General features: G+C 43.0%; 1 protein-coding gene across 3 annotated transcripts in view; it reads right to left on the minus strand.

The window, feature by feature from the left end:
* Nucleotides 1-841: 841 nt before the first annotated feature.
* Nucleotides 842-21003, minus strand: part of ZNF142 (zinc finger protein 142) — an 85232-nt gene continuing 65070 nt past the window's right edge. For all 3 annotated transcript variants that reach the window (XM_053698135.1, XM_053698136.1, XM_053698134.1), the window contains exons 6-8: nt 17193-20385; nt 7404-7509; nt 842-1336 (exon numbers count right to left, since the gene is read on the minus strand). In XM_053698135.1, the coding sequence (XP_053554110.1) occupies nt 903-1336; nt 7404-7509; nt 17193-20385 (3733 nt within the window). In that variant the 3' untranslated portion in view covers nt 842-902. The remainder of the gene's footprint in view (nt 1337-7403; nt 7510-17192; nt 20386-21003) is intronic.

Here is a 21003-nt window from a genome sequence, read left to right on the forward strand (position 1 = left end):
CATGCACACTTCTGTTCCATATCATTATTCCACACACATAACAGATGTTTTAAAAGTATAACCTAAAATTGGCAGCATAAGCCTACATTGCCCATGATGTGTGTATCTGAAGAATTTTAAAAAACAAACAAACCCCCCCCCCCAAAAAAAAAACCCAAACAGGTTTATGCCGATTCTTCTTCAAAAAGAATCTTGATTAACCCTTTGGCTGCTAAGCCATTTCCCACCTGGGTGCTAAGCTGGATTTTAGCTTTTTATTTTTTTTAATATATTTATTTTTAACTTAAATATTTTTTTTTCCAGATCCCCAAGACTTATATCCTTTAAAAGTTTAGACAATTACCATTCCAATGGTGGGTCTTGGGGGTCTGTAGCTGCTTAGATGCCTGAGATACAGGCTTCTAAGCAGCATGCCCCCATTTCCCTATATTGTCCATTGTTAATTTTAAATAAAGTTGTGCGGTGACGTCATCACGTCATTGTGCATGATGTCACTGCACGAATCGTGAAGCCCCCAGGTGGGAGCCCCCAGATTGCCCTCAAGGTGGGTGAGTGCTAGCGACGGTTCTGAGCCGTCGTCAGCACCTGACTGGGACAATTTGCGAATGGCTCAGTCGTTAGCACTCAAAGGGTTAACATACAATACAATATTCCATTTCCATTTCATTTAAATGAATTGGACATTGTAAAAAAAATAATAATTCTGAAATATATTTCAAGAGCGCATTTTGTATAGGTTACACTGTTTAAAACGTAGTGAGCACTGTGATTAAAAGCATAACAACTGTTATAAAAAATTCCCTTGCAGTGGAAGCACACATAATGAGAAAACAAAACACACTTTTGGAGCCAACTCAAATTTATGTAGTCCACAGTCTCACAGATAAAGTAGCCCTGTCAGTTTATTGTGTTTGGGGGAATGATACATGTGTGGCATCACAAGACTGCATGGAATAAGGATCCTTTCCTATTCCTTTTGTTAAATCTGTAGTGCCGGGATGATGTCGCTGTATGTGTTTTACTACTTGGAATTTTTGTTTGGCCCGGTAGGAGCAGTATTGGCAGAAGAAGGGTTGCTGGTTGGTATGGGTGAGGTAGTGATGACGCAGGCCAGCTGGCCAGCGAAACCCACGCTGGCACACAGTGCAGACATATGGCTTCTCCTCACTGTGCTTCTTCAGATGAGTTTTGAGAAGGAAGCGAGTTTTAAAGGCCTTGCCACACTGCTCACATATAAAGGCTCGTACATCCCTATGACGTGTCTCCCTGTGAACGCGAAGAGCATCAGCACGATTTGTACAGTAATCACACTCCTCACACTGATATGGCTTCAGACCTAGATGAAAACATACAAAAAACCCATAAAATTATACTTAACTGAATTTCATTTCCATCTGTACGAGGAGAGTCCATGGCTTCATTCAATACAGAACCTGGCCACCAGGAGGAGGGAAAGACACCCCAGCCAAACGCTTAAATACCTCCCCCACTCCCCTCATCCCCCAGTCATTCTGCCGAGGTAACAAGGAAAAGTAGGAGAAATATCAGGGTATAAATGGTGTCAGAAGAAAAACAAAAGAAATGGAGAACTAGGCGGGAGCCGTGGACTCTCCTCGTACAGATGGAAATGAAATTATCAGGTAAGCATAATTTATGTTTTCCATCTTAATACGAGGAGAGTCCACGGCTTCATTCATTACTTGTGGGAATACTCAAGCTTTAGAGGACACTGAATGAAAACGGGAGGGTAAAATAGAGGTGGACCCTAATCTGAGGGCACCACAGCCTGCAAAACCTGTCTCCCGAAAGCTGCTTCAGCCAAAGCAAAAAAGTCAAATTTGTAAAACTTTGCAAAAATTTGTAAGGAGGACCAAGTAGCCCCCTTACAAATCTGCTCCATAGAGGCCTCATTCTTGAAGGCCCAAGAAGAAGCTACAGCTCTAGTTGAGTGAGCCGTAATCCTCTGAGGAGGCTTATGTCCCGCTGTCTCATAAGCCAAGCGAATCATGCTCCTCAGCCAAAAAGATAGGGAAGTGGAAGAAGTCTTCTGCCCTCTACCCTTCCCTGAATAGACAACAAACAAAGCTGAAGTCTGTCTGAAATCCTTCGTAGCCTGAAGATAACATTTCAAAGCTCGAACCACATCCAAGTCATGAAGTAACCGTTCCTTTGAAGAAGAAGGGTTAGGACAGAAGGAAGGAACTACAATCTCCTGATTAATGTTGCATTCAAACACAACCTTAGGGAGAAATCCAAACCCAGTGCAAAGGACAGCCTTATCTGCATGAAAAACCAGGTAAGGAGGCTCACATTGCAAGGCCGCCAACTCAGAGACTCTGCGTGCCGAAGCAATAGCCAGTAGAAAAAGAACCTTCCAGTACAGTATCCTAACGTCAAGAGAATGCATAGGTTTAAACGGAGCCCTCTGTAAAACCCTAAGAACCAGATTCAAACTCCAAGGAGAAGCAGAATGTCTGTCTAAATACAGGCCTGATTCTGGATAGAGCCTGAACAAAAGACTGTATATCAGGAAGCACAGCAAGCTTCTTGTGTAGCAACACAGTAAGAGCCGAAATCTGTCCCTTTAAGGAACTGGTGGCAAGTCCTTTTTCCAAGCCGTCCGGGAGGAAGGAAAGTATACTGGATACCCTGACCTTGGGCCAGGAATATCCACGAGACTCACACCAGAGTAAGTAGGTTCTCCACACCTTATGATAGATGCGTCGGGTGACCGGCTTCCTGGCTTGAATGAGAGTATCAACCACACTCTAAGAAAACCCTCTCCTGGCTAAGACTAAGTGTTCAATCTCCACGCAGTGAGCCTCATAGAACCTAGATTTTGATGCACAAAGGGGCCCTGTACCAGCAGATCCCGGCCACAGGGCAACCTCCATGGAGAAGACAACGACATCCCCACCAGATCCGCAGACCACATACTCCGCGGCCACGACAGAGCAATCAGAATAGTTGATGCTTGATGTGCCACTACTCAAGGTAGAAGAGGTAACGGTGGATATATGAAGACTAGGTTGAATCCCCAAGGCACTGCTAAGGCATATATCAGTTCTGCCTGGGGATCCCTGGACTGTGAACCGTATCTGGGTAGCTTGAAGTTGAGTCTGGACGCCATAAGATCTATCTCCAGAGTCCCCCATCTGTTGCAAATCTCCGCAAACACTTCAGGATGAAGAGACAATCACCCCGGATGAAACTATTGTCTGCTGAGAAAATCTGCTTCCCAGTTGTCCACACCGGGGATGTGGATGCCGACAGCGAGCAGTTGTGGGTCTCCGCCCACTCCAGAATCTGAGATACTTCCCTCATGGCTAGGGAGCTTCTCGTTCCCCCCTAATGGTTGATGTAAGCCACCAAGGTAATGTTGTCGAACTGGAATCTGATGAACTGGGACAAACCCAGGAGGGGCCAAGCCCTCAGAGCATTGAAGATCGCTTAAACTTCCAGGATGTTGATCTGAAGAAGTGACTCCGTAGTCATAATCTCCCAGGATGGTCTCAGGAAGGATGTCCCCTGGGAGAGCTGATCTGGACGGATCAACCAAGAGAGGGATTCCGTCAACCGGATGTCCAGAGAGATAGATTGCCGTTCCATTGCACAACTGAAGAGGTCGTAGATGGAACCTGGCAAATAGAATGACATCTATACTGGATACCATGAGCCCAATCACCTCCATACACCGGACCACAGATGGCCTTGAGGAGGTCTGAAGGGCAAGACAGCTGGAGGCAATTTTGCAACGTCTCTGGTCTGTCAGGAATATCTTAATGGATATGGAGTCTATTATCGTGCCCAGGAACTCCACTCTGGTACTGAGAACCAGAGAACTCTTTCCTGAGTTTATCTTCCATCCATGAGACTGAAGAAGTAGAAGAGCTCTCGAATGGTCCTCTGCCAGCCGGCAGGACAGAGCCTGGACCAGGATGCCATCCAGATAAGGTGCTACTGCAAAACCTCTGGATCTGCCACCGTGAGCAAAGCTCCCAGAACCTTTGTAAAGACTCTTGGAGCAATTGCCAGACCAAAGGGGAGAGCTACAAACTGGAAGTGCTGGTCCAGAAAAGCGAATCTCAGGAAATTGAAGTGAACCATGTGCATTGGCACATGAAGGTAAGCATCCTTCAAGTCTATTGTAGTCATGAACTGACCCTCTTGAACTAAGCGCAGAATACACCTTATCGTCTCCATCTTGAACGATAGGACCGACAGAAACCTGTTTAACTTTAGGTCTAGAATTGGGTGAAACGTGCCCTCCTTCTTTGGGACCACAAAAAGGTTTGAATAGTACCCTAGACCTCTTTCTGCTAGAGGTACTGGTACAATTACTCCTAGAGAGGAAAGATCCCTCACGCACTCTAGGAAGGCATCTCGTTTCTCTGGTCTTGACGATATATTTGACAAGAGGAATCTGCCCCTGGGAGGGTGAGTTTTGAAACATATCCTGTAACCCTGGACAATAACCTCCAAAACCCAAGGATCTTGCACGTCTTTCATCCAAGCCTCCGTGAAAAGAGATAGGTCTGCCCCCTCCAAGATCCAGAAACGGATCGGGGCTGCCCCTTTATGACGATTTTGTCTCAGCGGGCTTCTTGCTCTGCTTGGCTTTATTCCAGGACTGAGATGGTCTCCAAGATCCCTTGGACTGCTCGGGCATCGTGGCAGGCTGCTGTTGTTGGGACTTGTCTAAACGAAAGGGACGAAAATTAGGACCTTTAGGTTTATTCTTCTTATCCTACGGAAGAAAGGCACCCTTGCCCCCCGTGACCGTGGATATGATAGAGACCAGGCCTGGACCGAAAAGAACCTTTCCCTTAGATGGAAGGGAAAGTAATCTAGATTTGGACGTCATGTCAGCGGACCACGACTTCAACCACAGGGCCCTCCGGGCCAGAACAGAAAAGCCTGATGTCTTGGCCTTCAAGCGAATAATCTGCATATTTGCATCACAGATAAACGAATTAGCTATGCTCAGGGCCTTAATTCTTTCCTGTATCTCATCAAGGTGAGTCTCCACTTCGATCATCTCTGACAGAGAGTCACACCAATAGGTAGAGGCTCCCGCCACCGCAGTGACCGCCGCTGCAGGCTGCAATACGAACCCATGTGCTGAAACATCTTTCTTAACAGGGTCTCTAATTTCTTATCCATGGGTTCCTTAAATGACGAACTATCCTCGAGTGGGATAATGGTGTGCTTAGCGAGTGTCACCTTAGGGACAGATCCCCACAATTCTAGCTGAGAATCAGGAACAATTTTTTTAAACGAAGAGGAAGGGGAGAAAGATGAACCAAGTCTCTCCCATTCATTCTTTATAATATTCGCCATCTTTACGGGAACTGGGAAAGTCTGGGGCACCACCCTGTCCTCATAGACTTTATCAAGCTTAGGAATAGATGGTTCCTCCGGTAACTTCAGTTCCGGAACCTCTAGAGTAGCTAACACCTCCTTTAATAAAAAGCCTAAGTGCTCCATCCTAAACCTAATGTCTGGTTCCTCCGCAGCCGGAGATTCCGACCCAGAGAAAGAGTCCTCCGAAGTATCGGAGTCCTCTGCATCAGCGGATAATCTAGTCTCAGATACATCCAACTGAGTAGATGACCCCTGGGAAGGATAGCATTGTTTAACCTTTCGCTTAGCAGTGCGAGGTAAAGCACTGAAGGCCGCAGACACCGTCATTTGCAACTGTTAGTAGTGCACTGGGGAGCTGCATGTGTAAACGGAGATCATTGTAGGTAACGCACCTCGCGGGACGGAGACCCCTCAGAGGTGGACGGCTCAGTGGTACTAAAACATCTTGTTCTTTTTAGATATCACTATTTTTTAAGGCATGTGGAACAGAGTTTAGCAGGCGGATATACCGTAGCCTCCTCACAATAAACACAGGCATTAGATTTTGGCAAAGAGGGAGTACCCTCTAACGCCTCAATGTCCTCCATAGCTTGCGCCTTTAATACGGACTATAGAAAAAAAAATGGCACCTTTATACCCCAATGGCCGGGGCACTCACCACTTCCTATGACACAGGCCCACAGAGAAACCTCTTTCGTCTCCTGCAATCGATGGTCAGGAAAAGGAAGATAATAAGGCCCCACAAGGTCATATGGAGTGCCATGCAGGACCGCCCCCTGCAGCTGAGAAAAAGTGTGCCAAACTAAACAGGCTGCACAGTAATCAAATGAAGTTAGAACTTGACTGTTCACACATTGCCAGAGCCACATCTCACACATGTCGCAGCAAAAAAAACACAAAGTTTTATATAAATCCCCCCCTGTTCAATAATCACCTTCCGGAGAAATTAACCCTTGATTCTATACATATAAAAGGAGTCACACTGTGACCCTGTCTTCTTGCGTTATCATTAGAGGTATAAAAAAATGAAACTATCTTACCAGAATCTATGCCGTGGAACAGGAACACGGCCTCTCAAGTTTGACAGTGTTGTAGCATCGCTCCTGACATTGACTTGAGTGATAGAAAGCAGGCAGTGAAACTCGGCAACACTGATTGCTTAAGGAGCTAATAATACGAGTCTGGATGGTTTCCCAGAAAGACTCTCCCTGCATATCCAGACCCTAACATTCGTCAATGCTCTCACTAAGAGGCTGACAAGACTACTTAAAACTCCAGTCCCATCCTGAAGGGTACTACCCTTCATAAGAGACGACCCTGAATCTTCCAACACTTCTCTGCTATCCTCCTGTGACAAAAGGCAAAGAATGACTGGGGGATGAGGGGAGTGGGGGAGGTATTCAAGCCTTTGGTTAGGGTGTCTTTGCCTCCTCCTGGTGGCCAGGTTCCGTATTCCCACAAGTAATGAATGAAGTCGTGGACTCTCCTCGTATTAAGATGGAATATATATATATATATATATATATATATATATATATATATATATATATATACACACACACACACACACATATAAAATAAAATTTGATTATATTTTTTTTTTTACTTGCAATGCTCTTAACACTACAAATGACTCATATTTTTAATATTTGGTACAAATAAATTATTAAATTTTACCTAATGACAAGTCTGTAACAGCTTTTTCTATAACAAATAACGGATGTCTATTTGCTTCTAAGTGGTGCTGAAGGCCACATCAAACCCCTTGGAAGACTGGATGTGGCGCCAAAACAAAAAACATAAGCATGTAATTTTCACTAAAAACTCTCTACACCTCTCCAATTCCTAGGTTATTCTATAAAGCTAAAACTCATATCTCTCAATTCTTTACTAAATTAGCTGCCTAGAATAATCTATAAAGTTGGTGAGACCAGTGGGAGCTTTCTGGTGATTCTGAAGAGCTTTGTTCAAAAGAACAATAAGCTGCGAGTACAAGATCATTAAATAGTTTCATCTAACTGCCATTACTGTTTATTTACCTGTGTGTTTGGTCATGTGATACTTTAGCTGGTTAACCCATTTGCATTTGTATCCACATTCGGGACACAGGTATTTCTTCTCATCCTTGTGGATACGCATGTGATGCTTATGGAGAGAACACAAAACATTTGTCAAATATTTAAAAAAACTGCACAATTTTTATTTATTTTCTAATATGCCTAACAATATTAAAAACACATAAGAGCAATGTTATAATGCAATGCTCAGTACAATCCTTTATCATTTCTAGACCCTATATGTGACTGTAAAGCAACTTCCAAAACACAACATTCACAATTTAAAAATCATGTCAAAATACTACAGCACACAAAGCAAATAACGGGGCAATGTTAAAAAGTAATGAAACTGTGCACATTTACTTTTAAACTAGTGTGAATGAATATTAACTGCATTATTCTCCCACTATGAAGCAAACAAACAAACTATGGAAATGCTGCTCTGTATTATGCACTTAAAGGACTATTAAATAAAGCAGAATTGCGCAAAACAGCTTACTTCTATTCTAGCGCAATTAGACTGTCACGCAAAAGAAAACCTATTCCCCCATAGAAGTGAATGGAGAAAAAAAAGTGCAAATAAACACCAGATTTGCGCGCTAACCCGAACTCATATTCTCATATGCGCTAACCCGACAAGAAAATATGAATATTTCACATTCCAATGTTCTGCACATAGCATATTATGTTCTATTTATTCTAAAATACACACACACATATATATATATATATATATATATATATATATGTGTGTGTGTGTGTACATATGTAGAATTGCATTGGAGCCTTTTGCAATTAAGTAGATGAAAACATGAAAAAAAAAAAAACATTTCTGCAATATACATTTTTAATAAAGCGTTAGTGTGTATTTACTGTAAATATTTTACATTCCAATGTTCTGAACATAGCAGAATATGTTCTATGTATTTATAAAGAGAAATTCCAATATTTGCATATGTCTACACACACACACACATATATATATATATATATATATATATATATATATATATATATATATATATATATACACACATACACACTGTATATATACACACACATATATATATATATATATATATATATATATATATATATATATACATACACACACACACATACATCTTTAGACTTGTATATGTATGTATCTCTATGTTAAAGCCCTTTGTCTGCGTTTATCTTTGAGCACTTAACTTTTGTGTGCAATATTTTAATTTTAATAAAAAACGGAAAACAGTTAACCACAGCTATGAGATTGCGTTTATCATTCTAGCGTAAATTGCGATTTTACTCAAGCGATTATGCTCAACTTGTAATATGAGCGCAATTTAACGTGCGCACAAACGTTTGCGAAAAAACCTGAGCAAAAACTTTTTCGCCTTAGTTGTAATCTAGCTCTTAATGTTTAACTTATATGTTGTAAAAAACAAAATTTATGCTTACCTGATAAATTTATTTCTCTTGTGGTGTATCCAATCCACGGGTTCATCCATTACTTGTGGGATATTCTCCTTCCCAACAGGAAGCTGCAAGAGGACACCCACAGCAGAGCTGTCTATATAGCTCCTCCCCTAACTGCCACCCCCAGTCATTCGACCGAAGACAAGCAAGAAAAAAAAGGAGAAACTATAGGGTGCAGTGGTGACTGTAGTTTAAAAATAAAAAAAAAAACACCTGCCTTAAAATGACAGGGCGGGCCGTGGACTGGATACACCACAAGAGAAATAAATTTATCAGGTAAGCATAAATTTTGTTTTCTCTTGTAACGGTGTATCCAGTCCACGGGTTCATCCATTACTTGTGGGATACCAATACCAAAGCTTTAGGACACGGATGAAGCCCTATTCTGCCCTTAATCTCCACAAGCAACCCTACTTCTCTACTCTTATCTCTAATCTTTCTTCAAACCCAAAACGTCTGTTCTCCACTTTCAATACTCTGCTCTGCCCTCCCCCACTTCCTAATACAACTTCTCTGTCAGCTCAAGACTTTGCCAGTCACTTCATTAACAAAATTGACTCCATCAGACATGAAATCAGCTCTCAACATAATTCCATTCTCTCCCCCCTCAAATGTTCTCACTCAACCACAACCCTCATAACCTGAAACTTAGTTCATTCTCCCCTGTTACTGATGAAGAAGTTTCGGCACTTATACTGCGCTCTCACCTCACTACCTGTCACCTTGACCCTATCCCCTCACAGCTACTCCCCTCCCTCTCTGCTACCCTTACCCCCTATACTAACACATATTTTCAACCTCTCCCTCAGCACTGGTACATTTCCCTCATCGATGAAACATGCACTGGTCACACCTATCCTCAAAAAACCTACCTCCCCATCCAACTACCGCCCTATTTCCCTCCTCCCTCTTGCTTCAAAGCTTCTCGAAAAACTAGTATATGCACGCCTATCCCATTTCCTTACGTTAAACTCCCTTCTTGAGCCGCTGCAATCTGGATTTTGTCCCTATCACTCCACAGAGACAGCTATTGTTAAGGTCACCAACGACCTACTTACAGCAAAATCAAAAGGTCACTTCTCTCTGCTTATCCTCCTTGATCTGTCTGCAGCCTTTGACACTGTCGACCACCCTCTTTTGCTCCAAACCCTGCAATTCTTCGGCATCTGTGACACAGCCCTTTCGTGGCTCTCTTCCTACCTATCAAACCGTACCTTCAGTGTAGCCTTCTCTGAGGCCTCCTCTGCCCCGTCACCACTTTCTGTCGGAGTACCGCAAGGCTCTGTCCTTGGTCCCCTTCTCTTTTCAATCTATACATCATCACTAGGCTCCCTAATTAAGTCCCACGGTTTCCAATATCATTTGTATGCCAATGACACCCAAATCTACTTCTCTGCACCAGACCTATCTCCTTCCTTGCTAACCAGTGTCACCAACTGTCTTTCTCACATCTCTTCCTGGATGTCCTCCCACTACCTCAAGCTAAATCTCTCCAAAACTGAGCTCCTCATTTTCCCCCCTTCTTCCAAAATCTCCACCCACAATATCTCTATAACTGTCGACAACTCCATCATTACCCCTACCCCGCATGCCCGATGTCTCGGGGTCACATTTGACTCCGATCTTTCCTTCACTCCTCACATTCAGTCCTTGGCTAAAGCCTGCTGCTTCCACCTTAAAAACATCTCCAAAATTAGACACTTCCTTACACAAGACACAACTAAGATTTTAATCCACTCTCTCATTCTTTCCCACCTTGATTACTGCAACTCCGTCCTCTCTGGTCTCCCCACCTGCCGCATAGCTCCCTTACAATCCATACTGAATGCCTCTGCCAGACTCATCTTCCTTACACGTCGCTCTTCATCTGCTGCTCCTCTCTGCCAATCCCTTCACTGGCTTCCTCTTATCTCTAGGATCAAACACAAAATTCTCCCTCTGACATACAAAGCCCTCAACTGCACTGCTCCCCCCTACATCTCAGACCTTGTCTCCAGATACTCTCCCTCCCGTCCCTTTCGCTCTGCTCATGACCTCCTACACTCCTCCTCTCTGGTTACCTCATCGCACTCCCGTTTACAGCACTTCTCCAGACTGGCTCCCATCTTGTGGAACTCTCTGCCTTGCCCCACAAGACTCTCCCCTAGTTTTGAAAGCTTCAAGCGCTCCCTAAAGACTCTGCTGTTCAAGGATGCATACAACCTATGCTAACCTTACTTTATACCAGTTCCACTCCTCCATTGCTATCCCCTGAACCCCCTTAGCATGTAAGCCTAAGAGCCCAGCTGTTTGTAGATCACCTTCTTAAGAGTGGATTACAACAGTGCAACTCTTGGCAGGGCCCTCTACCCACTTTATCCCTTAATTGTTTTATACTCCCCTTTGTTTATAGCGCTGCGGAATCTGTTGGCACTCTACAAATAACCGATAATAATAAAAAAAAAAAGGGAGGGACAAGGCAGGAACTTAAACGGAAGGCACCACTGCCTGTAAGACCTTTCTCCCAAAAATAGCCTCCAAAGAAGCAAAAGTATCAAATTTATAGAATTTAGAAAAGGTATGAAACGAAGACCAAGTCGCCGCCTTACAAATCTGTTCAACAGAGGCCTCATGTTTAAAAGCCCATGTGGAAGCTACTGCTCTAGTAGAATGAGCTGTAATTCTTTCAGGAGGCTGCTGGCCAGCAGTCTCATAAGCTAAGCGTATTATACTTCTTAGCCAAAAAGAAAGAGAAGTGCCCTCTCCTCTGTCCAGAGTAGACAACAAACAAAGCAGATGTTTGACGAAAATCCTTTGTAGCTTGTACATAAAATTTTAAAGCACGAACCACATCAAGATTGTGTAATAGACGTTCCTTCTTTGAAGAAGGATTAGGACATAGTGAAGGAACAACAATCTCCTGATTGATATTCTTATTAGATACCATCTTAGGAAGAAACCCAGGTTTGGTATGTAACACTACCTTATCTGCATGGAAAATCAGATAAGGGGAATCACATTGTAAAGCAACTAACTCCGAAACTCTTCGAGCCGAGGTAAAAGCTTAATTACTATGGAATGCAAAGGTTCAAACGGAACCCCTTGAAGAACCTTAAGAACTAAATTTAAACTCCATGGCGGAGCAACAGGTTTAAACACAGGCTTGATTCTAACTAAAGCCTGACAAAACGCCTGAACGTCTGGAACCTCAGCCAGACGTTTGTGCAAAAGAATAGACAGAGCAGAAATCTGTCCCATTAAGGAACGAGCTGACAAACCCTTCTCCAATCCTTCTTGGAGAAAAGATAATATCCTAGGAATCCTGACCTTACTCCTTGAGTAACCCTTGGATTCACACCAATGAAGATATTTACACCATATCTTATGATAGATTTTCCTGGTGACAGGCTTTCGAGCCTGAATTAAGGTATCAATGACCGATTCGGAAAAACCACGCTTTGATAGAATCAAGCGTTCAATCTCCAAGCAGTCAGACGTAGAGAAATTAGATTTGGATGTTTGAAGGGACCTTGAAGTAGAAGGTCCTGCCTTAGCGGCAGAGTCCATGGTGGAAAGGATGACATGTCCACCAGATCTGCATACCAAGTCCTGAGTGGCCACGCAGGGGCTATCAAGATCACCGAATCTCTCTCCTGCTTGATCTTGGCAATCAGACGAGGGAGCAGAGGAAACGGTGGAAACACATAAGCCATGCTGAAGGACCAGGGCGCTGCTAGAGCATCTATCAGCGCTGCCTTGGGAACCCTGGACCTGGACCCGTATCAAGGAAGCTTGGCGTTCTCACGAGACGCCATGAGATCCAGTTCTGGTTTGCCCCAAAGTTGGATCAACTGGGCAAATACCTCCGGATGGAGCTCCCACTCCCCAGGATGAAAAGTCTGCCGACTTAGAAAATCCACCTCCCAGTTCTCTACTCCTGGGATATGGATAGCTGAGAGATGGCAAGAGTGAACCTCTGCCCATAGAATTATCTTTGAAACCTCCAACATTGCCAGGGGGCTCCTTGTTCTCCCCTGATGGTTGATATAGGCTACAGTCGTGATGTTGTCCGACTGATATCTGATGAACCTGACCGCAGCTAGCTGAGGCCAAGCCTGAAGAGCATTGAATATCGCTCTTAGTTCCAGAATGTTTATCGGAAGGAAGGCCTCCTCCTGAGTCCACGAACCCTGAGAGCCTTCAGGGAATTCCAAACTGCACCCCAGCCCAGAAGGCTGGCATCTGTCGTTATTATAGTCCATTCTGGCCTGCGGAAACTCATTCCCTTGGACAGATGGACCTGAGACAGCCACCAGAGAAGAGAATCCCTGGTCTCTTGATCCAGATTTACTAGAGGGGACAAATCTGTGTAATCCCCATTCCACTGATTGAGCATGCAAAGTTGCAGTGGTCTGAGATGTAGGCGGGCAAAAGGAACAATGTCCATTGCCGCTACCATTAATCCGATTACCTCCATACACTGAGCCACTGACGGACTAGAAATGGAATAAAGAGCACGGCAGGAAGTTAGAAGTTTTGACAACCTGACCTCTGTCAGATAAATCTTCATTTCTACTGAATCTATAAGAGTTCCTAGGAAGGAAACTCTTGTGAGAGGTGAGAGAGAACTCTTTCCTTTGTTCACCTTCCACCCCTTAGGAATGCCAGAACAATGTCCGTATGGGACCTGGCGATTTGAAAAGTGGACGCCTGTATCAGGATGTCGTCTAGGTAAGGGGCTACTGCTATACCCTGCGGTCTTAGAACCGCCAGAAGGGACCCTAGAACCTTCGTAAAGATTCTTGGTGCCGTGGCTAACCCAAAGGGAAGAGCCACAAACTGGTAATGCCTGTCTAGGAAGGCGAAACTGAGAAACTGATGATGATCCCTGTGTATCGGAATATGTAGATAAGCATCCTTTAAATCCACGGTAGTCATATATTGACCCTCCTGGATCATAGGTAGGATGGTTCGAATAGTCTCCATCTTGAAGGATGGGACCCTGAGAAATTTGTTTAGGATCTTGAGATCCAAGATTGGTCTGAAAGTTCCCTCTTTCTTGGGAACTATAAACAGATTTGAATAGAAGCCCTGCCCCTGTTCCTCCTTTGGAACTGGGTGGATCACTCCCATAACTAGTAGGTCTTGAACGCAATGTAAGAATGCCTCTCTCTTTATCTGGTTTGCAGATAATTGTGAGAGATGAAATCTCCCCTTTGGAGATGAAGCTTTGAAATCCAGAAGATATCCCTGGGAAATAATCTCCAGAGCCCAGGGATCCTGGACGTCTCTTGCCCAAGCCTGGGTGAAGAGAGAAAGTCTGCCCCCCACTAGATCCGGTCCCGGATCGGGGGATACTCCTTCATGCTGTCTTAGAGGCAGCAGCAGGCTTTTTGGCCTTGTTTCCCCTTGTTCCAAGCCTGGTTAGGTCTCCAGACTAGCTTGGACTGGGCAAAATTTCCCTCTTGTTTTGTAGAAGAGGAAGATGAAGCTGCGCCACTCTTGAAGTTTCGAAAGGAACGAAAATTAGTCTGTTTGGTCCTTAACTTGTTGGACCTATCCTGGGGAAGGGCGTGGCCTTTTCCTCCAGTAATATCAGAAATGATCTCCTTCAGTCCTTTGAAGGGGATATTAGAGAAGTTTAGACTTTGAAGTGACATCAGATGACCAGGATTTAAGCCATAGCGCCCTATGTGCCTGAATGGCAAAACCTGAATTTTTAGCCGTTAGCTTGGTTAAATGAAAAACGGCGTCAGAAATAAATGAATTGGCTAACTTAAGAGCTTTAAGCCTGTCAAGGATATCATCCAACGGGGTCTCTACCTGTAAAGCCTCCTCCAGAGACTCAAACCAGAAAGCCGCTGCAGCAGTGACTGGGGCAATGCATGCAAGAGGCTGGAGAATAAAACCTTGTTGTATAAAGATTTTCTTAAGGAAACCCACTAATTTCTTATCCATAGGATCTAGGAAAGCACAACTGTCCTCGACAGGAATAGTTGTACGCTTAGCTAGGGTAGAGACTGCTCCCTCCACCTTAGGGACCGTCTGCCACAAGTCCCTGTAGCGGCATCTATAGGAAACATTTTCTTAAAAGCAGGAGGGGAGAGAATGGCACACCTGGTCTATCCCATTCCTTAGTAATAATTTCTGAAAACCTCTTAGGGATTGGAAAAACATCAGTGTAAACAGGCACTGCAAAGTATTTGTCCATTTTACACAATTTCTCTGGGACTACAATGGTGTCACAGTCATCCAGAGTCGCTAAAACTCCCTGAGCAACACGCGGAGGTGTTCAAGCTAAAATTTAAATGCTGTCATTTCAGAGTCAGACTGAAGTAACGCCTTCCCTGAATCAGAGAAGTCACCCACAGATAGAAGCTCTCCTGCTTCAACTTCTGCACATTGTGAGGGTATATCAGACATAGCTACTAAAGCGTCAGAGAGCTCTGTATTTGTTCTAGCCCCACAGCTGTCTCGCTTTCCTTGTAACCCTGGCAGTTTGGACAATACCTCAGTGAGGGTATGATTCATAACTGCCGCCATGTCTTGTAAAGTAAACGCAATGGACGCGCTAGATGTACTTGGCGTCCCTTAAGCGGGAGTTATAGGTTCTGACACAAGGGGAGAGCTAGATGGCATAACCTCCCTTTTGTCAGTCTCAGAAACCTCAGGTGATAAATCTTTAAAAGCCATAATATGGTCTTTATAACTTATAGAAAGGTCAGTGCATTTGGTACACTTTCTAAGAGGGGGTTCCACAATGGCTTCTAAACATAATGAACAGGGAGTTTCCTCTATGTCAGACATGTTTAACAGACTAGTAATGAGACCAGCAATCTTGGAAAACACTTTAATAAATGTGAAAAAGCAATAATAAAAAACGGTACTGTGCCTTTAAGACAAAAAAACTACCACATAAACTGCAAAACAGTGAAAAAAAGTAGTAAACTCTACGAAATTTTTACAGTGTGTATAAGGGACTAAAGCAGCATTGCACCCACTTGCAAATGGATGATTAACCCCTCAGGCCCAAAAAGGAATTAGAAAAACTTAAAACCTGTTAACAAACAGTCAAACACACTGCCACAGCCCTGCTGTGGCTCCTACCTGCCCTTAAAAATGATTTTTGCAGGAACAAAACCCTCTATAGAGGTCCTATAAGCCAGAGGACTACTTCAGGGAAGCTGGATGTCTCAGACGGAAAATGAAAATAGGCCCCTCCCACCATGCACTCAAAGTCAGAGGGCCTTAAAAAAGTACTCCTAGGAGTAATCTAACAAGCCATGTGGAAATTAGGCCCCAAATAAAGATTTATCACCCTTATTTATAAATCATGCAAACGTTTTTACACTAAGTAATATAGGTTTTAACATGAATATTATCCCTTTTTGCAAGCATGATCCCAGTTGTTGTTAAATCACTGTATCAGGCTTACCTTAAATATAACAGGCACTGTCAGCATTTTCTAGACCTTATCATCTCTCTCTATATATATATATATATACTGAACATACCTCAAAGCAGGCAATCTGCAGACCGTCCCCCCAACTGAAGTTTTCTTTCCATACTCTTCAGTTATGTGTGAGAACAGCAATGGACCTTAGTTACAAACCGCTAAGATCATCAAACCTCCAGGCAGAAGTCTTCTTCCAATTTCTGCCTGAGAGTAAAAACAGTACCACGCCGGTACCGATGAAAAATAACAAACTTTTGATTGAAGGTAAAAACTACACTAAGTCACCACATCTCTCTTGATACTTCCTTTCTTGTTGAGAGCTGCAAGAGAATGACTGGGGGTGGCAGTTAGGGGAGGAGCTATATAGACAGCTCTGCTGTGGGTGTCCTCTTGCAGCTTCCTGTTGGGAAGGAGAATATCCCACAAGTAATGGATGAACCCGTGGACTGGATACACCTTTACAAGAGAAATGTTGCACTTGCAGAACTTATTTTGTCCCCTTTTACTGTACATTAATTCTGAAAATTCCTGTTTAGTGTATAATGTCCCTATAAAAAGGCAAGAGCGGCCACTCATTTATTTGTCATAAAAATTAATTCACTTTTATGCGCTGTAGTTATTACAGGGCAACACACATTTTTATTTCTCTGATTAAATAACTACTGATTTTACAGTATTTAATTATCATTCGAGACAATATTTTGAAAAATCTGGCATAGTATGGGAAAACAGTTCAGACTTAAAATGTCCAAATACAATATTCATTAACTGAAAAATATAACCAAGGTTTACTAGTCAGGCGGAGAGGGAATACATTTTAATTTTGTTTACATGCATCTAGTTTTCATTATAACAATATTGTTCTATGTTCTTACTTTGAGACGTGAAGGGTCTGCGCAGGCATATGTGCAGAGGTGACACTTGTATGGCTTCTCACCAGTGTGGATGCGGCTATGCCAGGTGATTTTCTGTTTATTTCGGGTGCTGTATGCACAGTCTGAACACTTGTAAACACGTGTACCCCCGTGGCCTTTAACATGATGATCATACACAAGTTGGTGATGACAAGAAAAAGAGCAAAAAGGGCAGCGTAAAGGACCCTCTTCTCCCTCTGTGCCAGGCAGTGTTGATATTTCATGCTCCTCGGAGTAGTGGCGCACAAGCTGCTGCCTATCTTTAGCTGCATACTGGCACTGTTGACAGTGGTGGGCAAAATGTGACTTGCGATGTTCGTCCAATTGCTGACGTCGAGAGAAAATTTCTTTGCAGATGCCGCACTCAAGTTGAAGATGCTCCTTCTGGAGGTGGCACTTGAGGGTGGACAGGCTATGGCAGGAAAACTGGCATTGTGAGCATTCATGAGTGGCTTTCTCTTGATGCTTTCTCAAACTGTGTTGTTTCAGGGCAGCCTCAGAGCTGAAACTTGCTTGGCAGACTGAACATGGGAAAGAAAGCTCACCACTATGGCAACTTCCCATATGGCGGGCAATGTCATTTTGACTGTACCCACTATAATCACAGAGTCCACAGAAATGAGAAGGCTTCTTTTCATGTACGCGAAGTTGGTGTAGTCGCAGTTTAGAGTTTGTACCAAATGTGCGGGTGCAGGAATTGCAGGAGATGCGGCCAACCCCTGTGTGTAGAGACTCATGGGCATCAAGTCTATAGCGACGAGTAGTACTAAATTCACAGTATCGACAGCGGTGAGGTTTAACACCCTCATGACGTATCCGCACATGCTGTTTCATGCATCTTGGTTGTTTACAGGTAAAGTCACATTGCTTGCATTGAAGATGTACTCTATTTCGAGAATACTTCTTATGGAGATCCTGATGATGTTTTAAAGTTACTGTAGTCATACATCGAAATGAACACAAGGAGCACTGAAGCTCTCCAGGCCTTAAACACCCTTTCTTTTTGTGGGTTCTCATTGCTCGGTCCTGGGAACATGTAAAAGGACAGGTGGAACATGAAAGTCTGCAGCCACTAGACGTGACATTATTTGATTTGCAGGTGGTTTCAACTTCATCTCTGTTTCTGTCTTCGTCCTCTTCTGTATTCTGACTTTCCTCATCCACAGAGCTTTCAGAACATTTGTCACTTGTAAACAGCTCTCCATGCTGCTCCTGCTGATGCTTCCTCAAAGCTGCCTTGGAAGTTAAAACTGTTGAGCACAGAGCACAAAGGATTGTTTTTAACCCACGACAGCCTTCCTTTACATGGTTACTAATGGTGCATTCTCTGGAACATGAGAATGAACAGAACAGACAATGAAACTTTCCCTGTTCCAATTTGTATTTCTCACTGTGATCAACTGGCATCAAAGCAGCATCAGGGGGTTCTACAAATGGAAGAGATGAAAAGATTGTGCCAGCTTCTCCCTTATCTAGCGTAACCATTTTTTCTTTATATTCCTCACTAAGAAGGTCCTGACATGATGTTAGGTGTCCTACATCATTTAAAGAACTGCTTTCTAATATGTTAGGATCATGTGTTTCCAAAATCAGAACTTCATTAGAAATATTGTTTTCTTGATCATTCTCTCCAGTCTTCTCAAGAAGCAAATTCTTATTTGCTGTCTCTAAATCAACCGATGGCTCAGAAGAGGAAGCTGACCTGACAGCAACTATTTTTTTCTTACGGGTGGCAGGGCACTTCTTTAGTTGATGAGTATTCAATCCCCTCTGCTGTTTGAAGCTAGCTCCACAATCCATGCACACCAAAGAGGCTTTGCGCATTAGGCAGCCAGTCTTAGAGTGCTGAAGCATACAACCCTCTTTCCTGGTGATATATGAACACTTTTCACACTTGTAAACTTGCGCATTTGACTGGACTACCAACATCTGTACTCTGCCTTCCAGAACAAGAGTTTCTGCTTGCTCCTTGTCTTGTTTTCTTAAAGCTCTAAGAACAGATTCTGCTTGACCACTATCGTCTGGTTCTCCTTGATACACAGGTGAATTTTCTTCTTCAGGATGATCAGCATGAAGAAGGTCATTTGATTCACACACAATGGTTAACTGCAAACCCTCTTTCAATACACCTGTCCATGACTCCTGCATCTCCACAGGTAGATCATCAGCCTGGAGAGTCAGACTAGCACCAACATGTACAGGTAGTTCTTTTGATTTGTCATTAAGATTGCATAATATTGGCTCTTGATTGTACTCTTCTTCAGTAGAACAAAATGCATTTTCAAGTTTATCCTGATCTTTTGAAAGGGAGCTATGCTCATCTACAAAGTTTTGTTCACATATAACATTGTTCTCTACTGCTAAGGTCTCTGAAAAACAAAGCATTTCACCAGTCGTGGAAAGGGGCTCTTCGCATGTACCCTGTGGATCTATGGAAGATTCTTTAGATAACTCAGTGGGTGCAGACAGCTGGAGTTGAACAGGAAAGCCTTCCATTTCTATGCTGCAGGTCTCAACAGGCTCCAATGTTATAGTTGCCAAAAGAGATTCATCTGCCACTGAAATATTCTCATGTCCACCTGGCTCAGTAATCCCATCATGGAAGCTGTCGGCAACTGATCCATCCAAGTTGCTTTGCGTCTGAGAGTCTAACTCCACATGTTTAAGCATTTCAACAGGGCTACCATCAGATTCAAATTTTTCTGCACCAGAACTTGTACAACCTTTAGTTTTGTAGAGCAACAGTAGATCAGTCTCAAGCTCATGTTGTTTGTTGGCATATTTCTCCAGCCAATCTTTATCACCTGGAACATACCCATGTGACTTGCGCTTATGAAAAAAGAGGCTTGTGTTACTGAAGGTGCGATAGGGGCAGAGTGCACAGCAGAATTCTTTGTGCTTTGTATGCTTGCAATTCTCATGGTTTAAAAGAGATTGTTTATATTTTGTCTGGTAGCTGCAGTGTTGACACTGGTAAATTGTCATTTGAAAAGACTGGGAATGCTTAATTTTCATGTGTTTCTGGAGCTCATACTTGCGTTTGCAGCCAAATCCACAGACTTCACATATTATGTTCTTCCCCTGGTGCCTCAGCTTATGACTAGTAAGCTGGTCTGCACGGTGGCATCGATAAGAACATTGATTACACTGAAATCTAAGAGAAAAAGATTGATTTTATCTCATGGCAACTGACATCACGCAAACCAAATACTCTGGAAATTGTATAAGAATTTCATTAATTTAAAATGCAGAAATTTAAATTATCAGTTGATATTAAAAAGAAATACAGTTGGTCTATTGAACACAAGCCAGACAATATACAAACATTGAAAATCTGCATTTAAAGGGATAGTCTAGTCAAAAATAAACTTTCATGATTCAGATAGGGTATGCAATTTTAAACAAATTTCCAATTTACTTTTATCATCAATTTTTAGGTCATATGACAATTTCTTAGCCCTTGAAGGCCGCCTCTTATCTGAATGCATTTGACATTTTTCACAACTAGAGGACGCTAGTTCATGTGTGCCGTATAGATAACATTGTGCTCACACCCGTGGAGTTACCTAGGAGTCAGCACCGATTGGCTAAATGCAAGTCTGTCAAAAGAGTTGAAATAAGGGTGCAGTCTGCAGAGGCTTAGATACAAGTTAATCACAGTGGTAAAAGTATATTAATATAACTGTGTTGGTTATGCAAAACAGGATTGGGCAATAAAGAGATTATCTATCTTTCAGACATAGCGCTTAGGTTAAAAAGTCAAAACTTTATT

The sequence above is a fragment of the Bombina bombina genome, chromosome 1 (assembly GCF_027579735.1).
Source record: "Bombina bombina isolate aBomBom1 chromosome 1, aBomBom1.pri, whole genome shotgun sequence".
NCBI lineage: Eukaryota > Metazoa > Chordata > Amphibia > Anura > Bombinatoridae > Bombina > Bombina bombina.